General features: G+C 38.7%; 2 protein-coding genes across 4 annotated transcripts; one reads left to right on the top strand and one right to left on the bottom strand.

Moving 5' to 3' along the window:
- The first annotated feature begins 1365 nt into the window (after positions 1-1365).
- Positions 1366-9419, top strand: rps6kl1 (ribosomal protein S6 kinase-like 1). 3 transcript variants are annotated; one of them, XM_024298364.2, is made up of 12 exons: positions 1366-2280; positions 2824-2981; positions 3079-3247; positions 3444-3568; positions 4612-4704; positions 4893-4940; positions 5463-5595; positions 6258-7646; positions 7724-7813; positions 7942-8024; positions 8098-8193; positions 8264-9419. In XM_024298364.2, exons 3-12 carry the CDS (start codon positions 3112-3114, stop codon positions 8372-8374), a joined length of 2304 nt encoding a protein of 767 aa, XP_024154132.1. In that variant the 5' UTR covers positions 1366-2280; positions 2824-2981; positions 3079-3111; the 3' UTR covers positions 8375-9419. The 3 variants fall into 3 exon arrangements, with proteins under 3 accessions (XP_024154132.1, XP_024154001.1, XP_024154059.1); XM_024298233.2 differs by having other exon boundaries at positions 1367-2280; positions 2824-2928; XM_024298291.2 differs by lacking the exon at positions 1366-2280 and adding an exon at positions 2287-2425 and having other exon boundaries at positions 2824-2928.
- On the bottom strand, positions 9196-14693 carry dlst (dihydrolipoamide S-succinyltransferase). The gene is made up of 15 exons (XM_024298583.1): positions 14538-14693; positions 13631-13664; positions 13505-13544; positions 13231-13292; positions 13068-13142; positions 12925-12980; positions 12613-12721; positions 12345-12518; positions 12165-12250; positions 11985-12082; positions 10839-10969; positions 10372-10445; positions 10216-10299; positions 9972-10139; positions 9196-9895 (listed from the first exon to the last, which is right to left on the bottom strand). The coding sequence occupies exons 1-15, from the start codon at positions 14598-14600 to the stop codon at positions 9761-9763; spliced, it is 1389 nt and encodes a 462-aa protein (XP_024154351.1). The 5' UTR covers positions 14601-14693; the 3' UTR covers positions 9196-9760.
- Between the last annotated feature and the right edge of the window lie 2535 nt (positions 14694-17228).

Genomic DNA, 17228 nt, shown 5'->3' with positions numbered 1-17228 from the left:
TTGCAAACACGAGACGTCGCTTTCGGAATCAGCACTTTATTCCGCCATTTCACAATATAAGAAGCAACCAAAAGTAGGAGGCGCATGCGTGTTGCCTCAGAACAATGTAACATTCACAGTACGTCAATACAATCAGACTTTTGAGTTCTGTAACTATAACTGATCAATATGCCACAGATATGTTATGACAAATTCTTCCATGACAATTGAAGGTGGAGGCTGCATACATTCTGAAGACATCATAATCACTGAGTGCTGCAGAGGGATTGGTAATCGAGATCCATTCCATACTCCTGATAGTGAGAAAGGACTCACGCGGTGCGTGATTGTTCTTTATGTGTTTTCATTTTTGTCTATATGACCGTGATAGTAATGGTATCGTCACTGTGGAGGACTGCTCTTACAGGAAACAAGAACACTAACAGCATGTAGTGCCTGTAAAAAACATCAACGCTCATGTTAATCAAAGATAATGTTCATGTGAAAAGCTAAAACAAACTGGGAAAACAGGAGAAACTGAGACCAGATGCTAACAACTCTGCTACTGTTTATTCCAACTCTCAGTTGCCCTGAGTTGTAGTTTTTGTCCCTGCAATAATCAATTCTGAATGATTAATTATTAAAACTGCTTTTAGTGAGTAAACAGCCAGGATCTGGAAATGTGAGCACATCTGTAAAGTTCATCAGGTCAGTAAGTACTCTTGTGTACTCAACACCACCTTTCCTGCCATCTGAGTTAGGAACATACATCAAGTCAGCAATAATTTGAAGCAAAAGTTCAACAGAATGCGACAAACTGTTATTATTCATCATCGGAATTATTATGTCTTCAAGAACAACCGGACCATCAGGTCTTTCCACTGAAGAGTGAAAAAAAAAGGAATTCCAGGAGATATTTACATAGACTTTAGTCGATCAGATCAAACGGTGACTAATGGTTTTCTATGTGAGACAACACAAAAATTGAAACAGTTTTGGAAATTTAAAACTGAGTTTTACAGAATGGCAAATGGCATATTAGCATGTAAAAAAATACCCTTCTATAAATATCCACCAAACTGGTGGAAAAATTCAGTGAGAAAAGATCAGGTCAAAAAAGTTGCTTTGGAATCATGTAGACTTTTTATTCTGTTTCAGTATCTGTATTTGTGTTTGTGAATCAAGATAAAAAAAAGAGGCATTGGTTTTTAGATGTTTGTTTTTGCTTTTGGTTAGAAGACATCAATGTATTCAGGAAAAATACTTGACATTCATTCATTCTTATGTAATAAATATAATAATGATCATAATCTTAGATAATCTTTTCCAAATTATTTATGTCCTATGGTTTGCTTTCTATTTAACAGAAGAAATATAACTCCATAAAGAAAAAGTAACTAAATGTAGCTGCAAAACTTTCAGATTTGATCTAAAACTCTCTCATTGTTTGTGAAAATAGTTTGGCTCATTCTTGCATGATGATAAAACTGAAAAAAGACAGTATTTTCCACCAGAAAAGAATCACAGGGCTTTCTTAATCTGCACTGACCTTTTTCTGATGAGACTTTTAAACTACCATCCCATGCTTAAAATTTTTCAAATTTATAAAATGTATTACATTGTTTTGTTCTTTAAAAAAATAAATAAATAAATAAAGTCACACTCCTGTTTTCAAAGCATTCCTAGTGGTGTTTTAATTATGATGTTGCTATTTTTAGCCAAAAATGAAAGATTTTTATATATTTATATATTAAAAACAGTTCCCTTTGAATGGTCTGGATGCATTTGCGAGATCATATGTCAGAGTCCTAATGGAGTATCTCCTCCCCTGCTGTAAACCGGCCTTCCCCCTGGGTGTGTGTTTGGAGTGGGGGGAGACACTCTCCTTTGTGCTGCAGCCGGAGCCTGGCTCCATCTGGTACTGAACATCAAGACTCAGCAGATTAAGATCTCTGATTCTTCCAGTTGAAGCACGGCAGAGATCAAACAGCAAAGTGACTTTTCCCTGTTGTTCAAGCTGAGCTCTCAAAACAAGCACTCAGTGTTTAAAAACTGAAATGTCTGTCGGACAAAACGGCTCTGTCTCTTTAAATCTTCCAGCATCTACTAGGATGGAGAGGGGGGGGAGAGGCTGCCTTCTGTGAAATTGAACCCTGAAGTGACATCACGCTCAGCCAATCAGGAGCCTCGCCTGAGCTCTCTCTTCCTCTCCTGCCTGTGGGATGAGCGTACTCTAGCTGCTGAGGACGCAGGCCGCTGCTGATGCTGATGCTGCTGGGGCGGATGGCTGCCTGACATCAGGTACAGTGTGTGCATTCTCTGTCCGTGCATGATTTTAATCTCTTCTCCAGTCAGAGTGACACTCGCTCTGGAAACACGCGCTAAGATGATGGACGACCATGGAGGAGCTTCAGACTGCTCAGATGGGGCTACATCCCTCACTGAGGTTGTATAGCTTATATGTGGGGGGGGTTCTGTTTTTAGTTTTGAGCTGAAGTGGTGGAAAATTTGGGGGTTTGTGGTTTTCTTGAGGCAAGTGAGCCAGTCACAATCTGCACTGACTACATGTAATCTGTAGCATGCTGGTGAGGATTTTTAGTCACTGTTTTTTGTTCCTATATTCTTGCAGTGAGGCATACTTACGTGCACAAAAATGTGTTCCTCCAGGCTTTTATTCCACATTTAGTCACGGTGCGTGAATAAATAAAGTCCCAACCCCAGGACATTATGACAAAAAGCCTCAAATAGACTTACCTTCTCGTTTCTTTCCATTCATCTGAGATGGAAGGCACACACTTGTACTCACTTCCTGTTCTGATCTCCGGGTTAACTCTTTGTTTCCAGAATATCATGCTTTGCTCCAAAGACCCTTCGCTTGTGTTCGTAGTGGGGAGCCAGTCGCCCGCTGTACACAACAGAGATGCATCCTAATAAGGCTCAAGAGCAAAGGTGAACAATAAAGCTAAAAGAAAAACCTTTAAGAGCCAATAGGAAACAGAAGCGTAAGATTCAGTTTCTGTTTCCACTTTTAAAAACTACATAACACAGCTGCGCCTGAATGTAGTTCACCTTATTGACAGCCGTGTGTGTCACAAACAGGCCTGTCTGGACGGATCTGAGAGGAAGGCGGCGATGGCAAAGAGAGATTACTTGGTGGAAGCGGCTAAGCAGATCCGCATGGCGCTGGACAGTGAGGTCAACGAGGACTACGAGGCCGCTTTCAGCTACTACAAGAACGGCGTGGACCTGCTGCTGAACGGGGTTCAATGTAAGTGAGCAAATCTGGCCGTTTAGAATCTGTGACTCAGAAAAAAGGACTCATGATGAGGATGAATAATGAAAACAGGAAGTCCAACATTAAATGCTGATGACAGTTTTCCACGTGGTCAACTGCTGCACTTCCCACTACTCAATGGTTTAGCCTTTTATTGGTGCTGTAAATGTGATGTGTCTGTGTTGAACAGTGGACCCAAACAAGGAGCGGAGGGAGGCAGTGAAAAGGAAAACAACCCAATACCTGAAGAGAGCCGAGGAAATCTTTATCACACATCTGCAGGATAATCTCGGAAAGGGAAGCTGTCATTTAGGGGTGAGACCCAAATCTTATGCTGTCATTTATGCAAGAAACTAAGTCAACAAGACTTGATGACTCTTCATTTCAAAGATAAAATAATCTGTATCTAATTCCACTAAAGGATATATTTGTTGTCCTTGATAAAATACATTTTTTGAAATAATCAAGAATGTTTTAACAACTACGTGCTTACTTACAGCTTTGATTTGGAGCTAAATTTAGCTAAATCAAAATGATATAAAATGTTATGTTTGGTTCATATTACTGGTTTTGCTAAAGAATTGGACTGACTCAAAGCCACCAATAGATAAATTCCTTTTTTTCTCCATCTTTTTAAGGCATTTCAGGTTCATTTCTATAGCACATTTCATGTACAGAGACTATTCAAAGTGCTTTACAAAAAGCATTAAAAGAAACAATCAAAAGAAATAATAAAGGTGTGACCAAGTCTGACTTTTTCAGTTTTAGAGTTGAATGTATTTGAGCTTCATTTGGACAAAAAAAAGTCAGATGTTTATCTAAATAGAAGAAAAAACATATTTTGGCTACGTCATTATTAGATTTAACCAGTGGCAGAGCCAGAATATTTAATATGGGAGGAATGCATGTAAAATATTCAAACAGTTTATTATTGTTGATAATATGAAAGCAACAGTTCTTTTAGTCGGCATGCTATTACTAAAGATTTTTTTAAATCTTTGTCTCAAATTATAGAAATATTGACATTAAAATCTGGGCTCCCTGTAACTGCACTCCTGGATTTATTTCAGTCATTCAAAAATATGTTTTAAGGAAAAATGTATTTACCGGTGCGATAGTAAACCAGCATTAGTACCATTGTATTTGAGAATTATAAAAGTCTTTTGGATTAGAGGTGAAACATCTTGTATAGTAAAAGCTGACTTATTTTCTCTCTACTGGTGGAATCTGTATGACATATAACACGGGGAAATCGACAAAAATTTAGCAAATTCTTTGCTGGAATTTAGAAGTAAAATCTTATAATTTTGTTCACATTTTAGACTACCGTTTTAACTGCTTTGACTATGTCTCCACAGGGTTACAGTAGTTTGAGATTTCGTCCAATCAGACACTTGAGTTCCCCTGTAGAGGATCTAGAGATGTGTAAAGTGGTGGGAGTCAACGATAAGGTAGTTCGCTTTTCTTTCTCTGATTTTATATTTGCTGTGTACTCTATGTCTCGCTACAAAATGATTTCAAAAAAATAGGTCAGTGAATGATTGCCTGCACTCTAAGTATTAAAAGTTGTTCATGAGCGAGGCAGACGGTAATGATTTACCTGCTTTCTGTGGTTAAAATGTTGTTTTCTACTTAAAAGGTCCTGATTGTACAAAGTATGGTCAACAAAGAGACGTTTGTTGTAAAGGTAAGAAGGCATCAGATAAAAAAAATGATAAGGATTGCACTTTAATAAAAGCAAAGGTGTTTCTGTGTAGGCTGGAAGTCAATTTGAGTCCAAATTCCATTTCCTTGAGAACTTTGAAATTAAGGGTTTTAACTAAAAACCAGCATGAGGTTCTAAGCTGTTGTGAATGTGTGTTTGTTCTATTCTATTGAGGCACCTGCTTGTTAGACGAATGATTTCAAAAATTGCAAATATTTTTAAAATTATGATCACTCCATCAAGCGTCGCACAAAAGTCTACATCAGAAGAAGCCAGTTAGAGAAAAATGTTTGAATTTTTTTCATACTTAGCACACTCACAAATGTGACACCATTCATAAAGGAAATAGACAGGGATTCCAGTATGTAACGTCCATTTTTCTCACTCTTTCAAAGAATGGAAGGCATCCCTTCAAAATAGTCAAAGTTCAGTAGTTCTTATTTTGGGGCTTTCTTTTTCCAAATCGTGAGACTGATTTTTAGAATCCACTTGGTGTTCTTGCAGAGTTTGGTGAAATCGAGCTGGGAGAGCAGAGATCAACCGACCATCATTCCTCAAGGGGTGCCATACATGGTCAAGCTGCTGCGATACTATGTCAGCGAGGATGCAGTGTACCTGCATCTCGAGCATGTCAAAGGTGACATATTTACATGCATGTGTCATTTTTTTTTTTTTAAGAGAGACTTTAGTTGTAGTTCCACTAAGCAGCTTTTTACTCCTTCATTGTGACTCTTTGGCTCTGAAAAAAAATGTTGACATTTTGAATAAATATTAAGTTAGTTTGTTAAGTTAAACACATATTCTAATTTGTGCTGCAAAACAGTGTCTAGTTTTTGTTTTGAGGCAAAGTTCTTAAAGTAAAAAACTGCATTTGCATGTAAAAATAAAGAAAATTGCTGACATGTCAACTTTTAATAGTAAAAAAAAAAGGGATGAAGGGCCACCAATGTCATAATGACAGAAAATGCCACATTTGACTTGGTTTTCTTGCATTTTCAACTCAAATAAATCTACTGCTGCAGGAGGAGCTTATTTGACCCAGGATTTATTTTATTTTGAAAAGATATTACATGTGCCGCTCTCAAACATATAAGAATTTCAAGTTTTTATTACAGAAAAACACTTTTACTATTCAATTACTGTAAATAATTGAGTTTTTTTAAGTGGGACTTGACGGCCTCTCTGGGTTTTGGTCAGTAAGAAACTGGCCCAAATGGCTCTTTTAGGGTTAAAGGCTGCAGACTCCTCACTGAGGGATGTAGTGAAAGATACAAACATCACTTCCTTTGCAATTCTCAGGTGGACGGCTCTTTTCCAAGCTGCACAAACTGAACACAGAGAAGGCCAAGGAGCATCCAGAATGCCTCACCTCCGGCCAGCACAACCTCAAGCTGAAGACCAGCCACACCTCACCCACAATCAGCACAGACTACCAGCACAGCAGCAAGGCTCCAGCGCAGAAACCGACTGATGACAGCCCAGATGTAGACTGGGATGAGGCCCAGCGGCGGCTGGAGAGCTGCGGGACTCACTCCTACATTGAGGAGACGGGTTGCCTGCAGAACACACGCTCTGCAGCATCGTTTTACAACAAGCTGGATCGCCTAACCCTGCTTTCTGGCCCCACAAGGACACAGGTCAACACCCATATCCACCCACCAGCTCCTAGTTTGTGTTTGCACTCTGGTGAAACTCAGGAAAAGCCTGCTCTTCCTCTCTCCTGCTCTCGAGTCAGTCAAGCTCTAGATGTCATGTCGGAAATCCACAAAAAGAAAACCGGGATGGGGCTGATAGAGTGCAGCTCGGACTTCGAAGCGGCCTGGAAAGCTGCAGACCCGACTCTCAACTGTGAGAACATCAACCCCTATGCAGTCACTGACAGAACACTGGGACAAACTTCTGCTCAAAAAAATCAGACGAAAACAGGGACTTCAAACACTGACAATAAGGGTTTGAGCTCTTCTCCTGCCATCCTGCACCTTCCTCTTCATCATCAGTCCCATGCGAGGGCATCATGGGATACCAATGGTTCTGATCAGGGGTCTTTTTTAGGTGGAAGTTCTCCAGACTCAAAGTCACACAGCATCAGTCCCACAGCAGAGGAGAGAAATGGGATGGTAGTTCTAAAGAGTACAGACAGAGCCATATTTTCAGACAGCACGGACTCAAAAATCACAGCAGACAGTTTTCAGCCTTTTTCTGGCTCCCTTCACCTCACCGCTGCTGAAAAAATGAAGACTTTTTTGGGGGTCACCTTGGGGAGCTTCTCAGGTGTGAAATCTAAAAGCGAAACCCATTCCAACGGAGAACAAAAGAGCGCAGCAGTGACCCGTGAGTTCTCCACAGAGACGAAAGCAGACTCAAAGGACAGATCTCGTGTTGGCTGGTTCTCTCCTGATCCTCTCGGAGTCCTGCCCCAGAGCAAGGAACCCGATGAAGACGCCTCTCCGAATCCAAATGGGCAAGAAGAAGACCAAATCATCGAGGTGGACGGCTGGTGCCACCTGCTCCCGTTCCCCACCAGGTCTTCAAGGCCTGAAGAGAAGGCCATGCAGACCTGCTGGGGGCTTCCAGAGGCAGATGTACGCGTGTGGGGAGCACAGATCCTACTGGCCCTAGAAAGTCTGCACGAGCAAGGCCTTCTGTGTAGGGATCTCAACCCGAGAAACATTCTACTGACCAGCAATGGTGAGTTCCTGAAGAGACGCAAAAGAAAAACAACAATCTCTGAACGCTTTAAGATCAACTCTGGTTGTTTTTCACAGGAAAAGTATGTCTGACGTTTTTCAGCCAGTGGAGTGAAGTTCAGCCTGAGATTAACTCCAAAGCAATGGAACAGATGTACTGCGCTCCAGGTACTAATGCATCTACTTTTTAGTCTAATCTGCCACCTAGTGGCAGTTTGCAGGTGGCCTGATAGATTTACTCAACATCCTCATTGGGACATGCAAAGTGTCAGATATGACTACAGCTGTGTTGACAGAAATTGGGGGCGTGTCCAGAGTTACTGAAGCTTGTGATTGGTGGAGTCTTGGAGCTTTGCTTTTTGAGCTTCTCACAGGAATGGTGAGTTAAATGTAACGGTAAGGTTGGATTTTTTTTTTCTGTTATTAAATTAAATCTATTGTTATTTCTGCAGCCACTGTGGCAGCTCCATCCAGCTGGAATCCACTCCCACACCCAGCTCCTCATTCCCAACCACCTGAGTGCTGCAGCTGCATCTCTCCTCACTGAGGTTGTGTTTCGGCCCTAAACACTCTTCTTTATAAAAATTAATATTAATCAAACTCTCATTTGTTCCACAGCTGCTTCAGTTTGACGCTGGCTACCGCTTGGGTTCAGGAGGTGGAGGAGTGAGCGACATCAAGTGTCACCCTTTCTTCAGCGGCGTATCATGGAAAGCTCTGACCTGCTAACATGATTATTCATTTTTGCATATCTGAAAACGGTTGTGCCACACTGGACTTTAGAATTAGTTCTGCTGGATGTGACCAGAAAGGATTCGGCTTTGTGTGCTTCCCATGATGAAGAACCGAACAAAAGTTTAACAGAAATGTGGACACATGTCTGGAAAGAGGAGAAACTACCTTATAATTGAAACTTAAAGATGCCTTCACTGAACTTCTGAATACCATGCATGTCATTACAGATTATTTTTAATTTTTGATATTCCCCCCAGTTATTGTACAACAATCTATGATAGGCAATAAGTGGATTCAAAATTAATTACATCTTTTCTAATGAAAGCTCATAGTAACTGATATTTACTAAAGTTTGGACACATCTGGAGGATCATCTGTCAATTCTGATCGATAAATGTCTTAAAAACCGTCCAAGTCTTCAGTCTAGGCCTCTACATTTGAACTGATTACATATAAATCAGAATCAAAACACGTTCCCATCAAAAACTTTTACTCTTATGCTGATCAAGATAAGAGTATGGCCAGTCAAGCATTTTTCTACTATGAAAAATGAACCACAAATCAAAGTCATGAGTCAATTGTTCCGTTCAGCTTCTTATTCACACTTTAGAAGTGAAAAAAGTTAATGAGTTAAGGCATAACCCATCTGAATTTATTTCCAGCTACTGAAAAATATATTTCATGTAGATTCTAAATTAAGATAATTTTGAATCCTGAATGGTTTGATGTTCATTTGCATCAAATATTTGCATCCCATTCAAATCCTGCTTTGTCTCTGGTTTGTTCAGGGGAACCGGATAAATCAGAACAACAGCTGGGTAATGAAGTTTTTATTGTTTAAAACATTTTTTTCTCTTAAATAGTCTCTTACACGGCAAAAAGAGAGGTCTTTTCTTTATACTTCTTCAGCTAGATGGCGAAAAATCTCAATTTCTCCTTTTTTTTTTAATTGAGATTTTAAGTTTGTTGTTTTCTAGCCCAATGTGTGCGGATTGTTCTGCTCTCAACCAAAATAATAAAATTACAATATGCAGTTTAATCTGTACTTGCCTTGTCATTTTTACAATAAACAAAAGATTTTTTGAGATGCATGTAGAAAATGACATATGGCAAACAATAAAGTACTTTTTTTATCTAAAGACCAGCACCAGAATTCTGTCATTCCTTTACAACAGCCTCAAATATGTAATCACTTTGTCCTGTTCAAAATCCATCTGTTTAACACAAATCCTTTATTCCTAGCCGACCAACACAATACATTAACTGCAGTTAAAGTAATGTTTATCAAGTGCGTAGAGCCACTGCTTGTGCGGACTTTGTTTTATTTTGTTTTAGCTTTTTTGTGTTTTTCCTTTTTGGTTGGGGATGGAGCAGACGCGTTCACATGTCGAGGAGCAGCACCCGGGGGTCCTCCACCACCGACTTGATCTTACGCAGGAAAGTGACAGCCTCCCTTCCGTCTATCAGACGGTGATCGTATGTCAGGGCGACGTACATCATAGGACGGATTTCAACCTGGAAAACAAAGACATTGTAAAACACATTTTTTAACGTGCTTTAGACTTTTTGTTGAGGGTGTGAGAGCACAAACCTTCCCCCCGATCGCCACAGGCCTGTCAAAGATGCCATGCATGCCGAGAATAGCCGATTGGGGTGGGTTGATAATAGGTGTACCAAACATTGACCCAAATACGCCACCGTTGCTGATGGTAAAGGTGCCTCCATCCATGTCTTCAACAGCTAGCTCATTTTTGCGAGCCTATAAAAACAACATTCAACTTCAAACTTTTTTTTTTTTTTATTTGTCTTAAATAGCTCACTATTTAAGACCTTACCTTTTCTCCCAACAAATTGATCGCCTTTTCAATATCAGCAAAGTTCATCCCCTCCACGTTTCGAATTACAGGAACAACCAAACCCTGAGAAAGAAGTTATTTTCTGTTGTCACTGAAATAAAATCCTTTTTTGTTCATATTAGCTGCTTATCTTACCTTTGGCGTGGCAACAGCAACACTTATGTCAACGTAGTCCCGGTACACAATCTCTTTGGTTGTGTCATCAATGACTGCAAATACAGCATAAAAATTCACTGAAATGTTTGATCACTGATAAAGAAAAGAAAAGAAAAAATCTATAAAAAGGTATTTTCTATCAAGACAAGGTTCCTCTGTCATGAGCTACTTTCTGTCATGTGCAAGTAAAACCCAAAGACAATTATAGATTTTTTGAAGGCAGCAGCACAGACCACCCGTTTCTCTGTGGTCTTTCTAAATAGGTCAGAGCAGTCTAAGCGAAATAAATAAGTTAACACTGGTTTTGAGGTTTGGCAATGAAAAATATTTCCTTCGCTACATTAAAGACTCCATGACGCCCAGCCAAAACACACTAAGGCGCAGTTGGGGTCAAACCACAAAGTTAGGGCATAGCAGTCTAATAATTTAGTCCAAAAATGTCATACCAGCATTAACAGCAGGTTGGTCAGTTAGAGCGTAAGCAGCTGCCTTTACAAATGCAGACATGAAGCCCAGTTTGATGTTGTGTTTTTTCAGGAAGGCGTCTTTGTAATTCTTCCTCATCTCTGAGATGTTGCTGTGGGAACAGAGGAAAGATAAAGAGCAATTAAAGTGGTGCAAATACAGAAAACAAATATGTAATACGGCAGAAGAAAAAGTAAAAAAAAAAAAAAGGCCTATTAGGACAAAAGGAAGCCAGAAACCTTTTGTTTATGGCTATAAAACAACACAAAGGTTAATAAAGCTGCAGAAATTGTCCTGTTAATTGTTTCACAATTGCTCGTTTTTCTCTTATATCTATCTTTTTAATTGTTTGTTTTCCTGTCTCTAACCCTGTTGAAGCTCTAGGGTTTCTCCGCTAACACAATTAGCCCCTCCCAAGACACAGACTCTCCGAGAAAGGAGAGAAGAAGCGATAAAAATCTTCACTTTCTAGAGCCTGTAAATCTTATTGGGCTGTCATAAAAGCCCATATCGGTTGAGGCAGCTCTTCCACTCAGTGCGCTGGTCTCTGTGGGCCCTCGCAGATGCTCCAGCCTCCTGTTCTGACTAGTTCCTTCAGCTTCAGATGAGCCCTAGCCTGGGAAGTCTTCCTCCAGACCATCAATGTCAATCTAATTAGGATACATAGAAACCCCTGAATAGCCGAAAGCTGACACCACACATTTGCGGGGGAAAGAAATCCTCAAAGTGTCCTCTTCAGCACAGAGGGGCAAGTGCAGACACTAACATTTCCTTCTAAATTAATAAAACTTGTTTTAACAATTCTTATCTTTGTTTTTAGATGGAATTACGACCAAATATTTACATTCCAGCGTTAACAGGATATTGTGTTTCAAAAAGCTTTTCCAATTGAGCAGATTCCAATCTATAACCATTTGTGGAAGTGTTGCTTTGGCTTATAACTAATGTATACAATAGAGGCCTGTAGGTAATGTATTCATATACGACTTGGGGAAAAGTTCTTGCACATGTGCAAAAGAGTTGAACTCCCTCAAAAGTTTCTATTTACATGTTAAAATAGTGAAGAGCATCATCTAAAACGGTTCCCAGGTCAGCTAATGTAGGTCGTCTAATTAACCGTTTCCTACCTCATGTCGACCTCATTAAATGTTGTCAACATAGCGCAGGTGTTTTGGGCTTCCTTCAGTCTCTGGGCAATTCTCAGTCTCATGCGATTCATCTTCACCTAAAAGCGGAAAAAAATAAAACCACATTACCAAAATATACTTCATGCAAGAAAAATCTTTATTAGTACTTTGCGATCTTACCCTGCTCTCTGTCCTTGCTGCTTTAGCCCCGCCCTCTGTGTGGGTCACGGGTGCAGCTTGGGAAACAGTGGGTTTAATGGCTGAAACTATGACAGAAGAGCAAACAAGCAGTCAGAACTTTAAGCCTTAGACTGATAATGTGAAGTTAAAGGTCAAGAAAACAGCGACTGATTTCCTCACCTGGCTTAGTGTCCATTGCATGCGCTGGCACAGGTGGCACAGGTGGCATGGTGGTGGGAATGGGTCCCACAGTTGAGGGGGGAGGAGGTGGAGGAGGTGGGGCAGCAGACGGTGGAGGAGCTGCAGCCGCTGGGGCCTCTGCTTTTGGTGCTTCTGCAGCCTTGGGGGCACCAGCTAGAGACATATGAATTTATTTAAGAAAAAGCCACTTTGGTTAAATTAGATGCTTAAAGCATTTCTCTTATAGTTAAATTTTTGTCCAACAGACCTCCTTTTCTAAGCTTAAAAAGGGGAGTTCCTCCTTCAACTTTCCCTCCATCTGGAACCAAGAGTTCCTCAATCACTCCAGCAGCAGGAGAAGGAACCTGAACAGATGTCTAAAAAGACAGAAAAACATGTAATTGTGATTAAAAAAAAAAAATGCTCTTTAAAATTTCAATAGCAGTTAATAACCAAGGTATTTATTGGCACAATTTTGGGACAACCTAAATCCCGACTTCATTCTATAAAGACTTATCTTCAATTAAATCTCAGAAAAAGAAAAAAAAAATCATTAAGATATTCCAATTTTATTTTTTACCTTATCCGTCTCAATTTCACACACAACTTCGTCCTCAGAGACAGAGTCTCCAACAGCTGTAAAGAGCAAAAATAAGTATACTTTAGCTTCTGGCAGATGCCAGATTTAAATCTACTAAGGTGCTTACTAAATAAGAAAATTACCTTTCTCCCACCTCACGTCTCCCTCTGTGACAGACTCTGCAAAAGCAGGGGTCTTGACCGTAACAACTTCATCTCCTAAAGAACAAATACAAGTTCAAGCCTTTCAAGGAGTCAACTCTTTTGCAGTTTAAATCTAGTTGAATCCAGAAAAGAAAATACATACTGTAGGCCACAGATGTCCTAAAGTATTGGATCTGGAAGACGCTGGAACGGGGATCATATTTTCTACAAATATAACATAATAAAAAGAGTCATATTAAAGAAGATTATAGTCGTATCAAAGTTCCATAACCCATAAATGTTTCTTTTTTGCTTGTACTATGTATGAAGTGCTTCACATTAATATGAAAATAAGCAAAAACTATCAAAGCTAGCTTGTAACACAACACAGAGTTCAAAATAATATGGCCCCCCCAACAGGGACAGTGTGTACTTACACATTGCTGTTCAAAGTGACAGCATTGCCAGCTGATAGGGCTGTTAAAAAATAAGAATAGATACATTTTAAGGAATATTTTAAGTAATGGAGTGAATCTTTTTCCCAGAGTTGTACGCATTCATACCTGCAGGGGCTCGTCGAACAATAATACTATTCCCCTATTAAGAGAAATACCAAAGCATTACAAAATATTTAAGCATCAGTGAATTAAAATAAGAAGAAAAGAAGTTCCTAAATTTTAGACTTAAATATTGGTCAACTTTAAGAACAGTAATACTTCTCCAAGTCAAAACGCAGTGAAGTAGGAAAGTTAATGTCACTGTGTAAAAAGTCCCTGTAAGGTTACCCAGTGACCTTTGACACCTCAATAAATTAACTAACAGAAGACTGATTGAAGGCATTACATGTTCATTAAGCAAGATTTTAAATTTTTACACATACAAAGAACTGAAAAGTTTCATTAGAATTTAAATATAGACCCTGAACTCATTCATATGCAGATAATGGAGCTGCACTTTAAATCACAGAATGAAGTTTCTATAAGCAACAATAAAGCTAAATGCTACATTCAGAAAGTTATCTTGATTTGAGTACTTTTCTTAACAGGACTGACTGCTGTCACTCCCTTACTAGAACATGACCTCAGCCATAATGGACTGGAGCAACTAGCAAAACCACACAGTTCACTTATAGCTTTCTGTAGCTAGCATGTTTTTCCGAATAGCTTATCTATTCGTAAATAAGTACCACCACTTAACACCAACATTCGGCTGCTATTTTCTGTTCATAATCAACACTTATATGATTTGTGGGAAGCATTAATTTAAAAATCCACAGACAACATTTATGGAAGGAAGTGTCATACTGTCCTTGGCTCGCAATGTTACGGCCTGACCGTGGCCTTCAACGGCTAGCTAGCTAACGCTAGCTCGGATAAGCTAAGCACACAGAGGCTTAACCTGCAGCCGAAGACAGCGAGAGGACCCGCGAGACACCACGGAGACAACGTTTAAACTTTCTGCTTTGCTTACCTGGCGGATGGCAGAGAGGGAACGGCCAAAATTCCTGGTGAGACACCGGGAATGAGATAACATTGTCGCTGTGTGACAGCACCCTGTCAGCGGAAGGGAAACTCCGGACACACCGTCTACGCACGTGACGTTCGAGCAGAAATACAGGAAGTGACGTCATCGAAATCAAACGAACCCTTGGGTACACAGTAGTGCAGGCTGTGAAGATCTTGTATGTTGTAAATACTGTACACAATAAAGATAAAATACGTAACAGTACAACTATAATGAGGTGTACTCTAGTATTATTAGCAGATGAGGTGCAGATTAACTCAATAAGACAGACAATCTGCCAAATCTAAATAGTTTTAAACATTAAAAATAAGAGGCCATCAGTTTTGACCCTAAACCTAAATATAATTTTACATTTTCTCAAAGAGGCTCATTTGATTATGTTTTCTTATTAAATTTTGAATTATGATCTCCAAGTTTATTAGATAAATGAAACAAACAAATACACATTGTCGTCCTGTTAAGCCTGTCAACTTGAACTGAGTAAACAAAAATGTAGTCCTTTGAAAAATAGATTTGGTAGTTTCTGAACATTTTGCACATTTTGTGGGATTTTAGATGTGTAAATACTTCCCTAACCAAAAGTAGTCTGTTTAGGCATACTACAAGTACTCTGAATCTTTACTTAGACTGAGTCAGTATACTTTAAGTATACTTTTATATGCTATTTATTTATTGTAAACCTTTAATGTTCCAACATAGTCTGATGATGTATTTTGTTAGTATACTCCTACACTGCACATACATGGTCTATACCTGCTATACTTATACTCAAGTTAAATTAAATTTCAAGTGTACTACTTTATGCTAAGGGTTAATTTTGAAACATTTTTTGCAAAATAAATTGATTAAAAAGAAGTGTGTTGTGACTTGCAGTATGATGTTTTAATGAAGTTATTTGTTTATATAGATCTAGTACTGATATTTTTAATTTTCTAGGTACAATACTCCCTTGGCCTATAAAATATCGTATCACTGAAATAAATAAAAATATGCAAGTTTTTCTTGCATTAAATGAACTCTGATAATCTACAGCATGGCATCAGCCAAATTGGGCCATCATGTAAAAAGGAACTATTTGATTAGACTATGGTTGCTATGGTGGGCGGGGCAAAGCCTCAAACTTCATGGTGAGTGCACTAACATTCCTTATTCTATCTGTTAATTTGAATAGAGTGTAAGGTATCAAATTTGATGAAGAATTTGACTTTGTCTCGTAAAGGGGCACTACCTTCCTGGATGGAAGAAAAAATTACTCACTGATGAAAAAGTATTAATTTTATTTAATAGACTAATTAAAAGAGTTGCATTTAAACTCAATCTCAACACTTCAGGAGGTAAATTCTCTTCTGAATGGACCTAATCACAAACAAAGAACAAGATGGCAAATGACTGACTTTTTAATATTTATTGAGGAATTAGCCTATAAATATAGGAGAACAGTCAAAGTTTCTTCTGGAACTTACAACTGAATGTGGCTGAAATGTTGATGGTCAGCTGGGTTTGTACAACCAAAAAAGAGCAGATAGTCATTGGTCGAGCATACTGGATTAGAAGTTCTCTGGAACATCTTTGCTAACAAACTGAGTCATCAAAGTCATCAAACTCAGCCAAACTATTTAAGAAAAATAAAAGCTTTGATTGTAAGTTATTTCTCTTGAATCAGGGGTATCAAACTCAATCGCACAAGGAGCCAAAATCTAAAACACACCTTAGGTCAGGGGCCAAACCGGATAAACATTTATTGAACACTCTAAAACTAAATTTAAAAATGTTTAAAACTGTAACTTTTTATCATAATTATGAACTGGATTTATAGCATTACCTGTGATAATGCTAGTGTGAAGGCTGTTAGCTAAATCTGGCCGCTGACGATGCTAATGCTGATGGCTGAAGGTGCTGAAACTGACAGCTGAAATTACTGAAGCTGATAGCTGAAAATGCTGAACCTGATAGCCAGTTAAAATATTAGCTAAATTCCAAAAATTAGGCTACGAAACGGAAAAAAATGTAAATTAGCCAAATCAAGTACGGCATAAAAAATCTTTTAAAAAGCCTAAATTAGCCAAAACAGCTGGCATGTCGCTAAAATATTAGCTGAACTCCAAAATAGCCTAAAAAATCTGTCAAAAAAGCTAGCAGAATGCCAATTTTTGGCATTTTTTTAATATAGTTATGAATAATAAAAAGGCAGGAATATTATTCCAGAATAAATCAACTTAAACCTTAAATAACTTTCAAGATTTTACTCTAAATAAAAATATATTTTGTCAAAATTATACAAGTTAGAAATTATATGCAAGATAACATTAGGCCATTTGTAACAATAAAATAAAATGACCTGGAGGGCTGGATCTGGACCTCCGGGCCTTGACTTTGACACAAGTCTTAAATTTTCTGAGTATTCAGTGATGTAAAGCACAACTAAAATGTGTTTCATGGTAAAATCAGAGGCAACGTGAAAACACAAACAGGTTTGCATAAAGTTTAAATGAAAGTGAGTTAAGCTTAAACAAAGTTAAAACATCAACATTCAAATTCTTTGTGAATAACAGTTAACTATGAAGTTATGACTCATGAAAAAAGGGAGCTGGTCTGTAAATTAGCTGTAAGCTAGATGGCCTGTGGACATGGCATCGG

This window comes from Oryzias melastigma, linkage group LG22 (assembly GCF_002922805.2).
Source record: "Oryzias melastigma strain HK-1 linkage group LG22, ASM292280v2, whole genome shotgun sequence".
NCBI lineage: Eukaryota > Metazoa > Chordata > Actinopteri > Beloniformes > Adrianichthyidae > Oryzias > Oryzias melastigma.
Note: the sequence above shows the minus strand (reverse complement) of the source record. Positions and strands in the feature narration are given on the sequence as shown.

Bases quoted from the DNA above. Each gene is read 5' to 3' on its own strand.
- rps6kl1 (XM_024298364.2), top strand. From the start codon at position 3,112: ATGGCAAAGAGAGATTACTTGGTGGAAGCGGCTAAGCAGATCCGCATG. The intron at 7,647-7,723 runs GTGAGTTCCTGA...TGTTTTTCACAG, and splicing joins CATTCTACTGACCAGCAATG to GAAAAGTATGTCTGACGTTT. The intron at 8,194-8,263 runs GTTGTGTTTCGG...TTTGTTCCACAG, and splicing joins CTGCATCTCTCCTCACTGAG to CTGCTTCAGTTTGACGCTGG.
- dlst (XM_024298583.1), bottom strand. From the start codon at position 14,600: ATGTTATCTCATTCCCGGTGTCTCACCAGGAATTTTGGCCGTTCCCTC. The intron at 13,545-13,630 runs GTATGAATGCGT...ATTTTTTAACAG, and splicing joins TGTTCGACGAGCCCCTGCAG to CCCTATCAGCTGGCAATGCT. The intron at 10,300-10,371 runs GTAAGATAAGCA...CTTCTTTCTCAG, and splicing joins TTGCTGTTGCCACGCCAAAG to GGTTTGGTTGTTCCTGTAAT.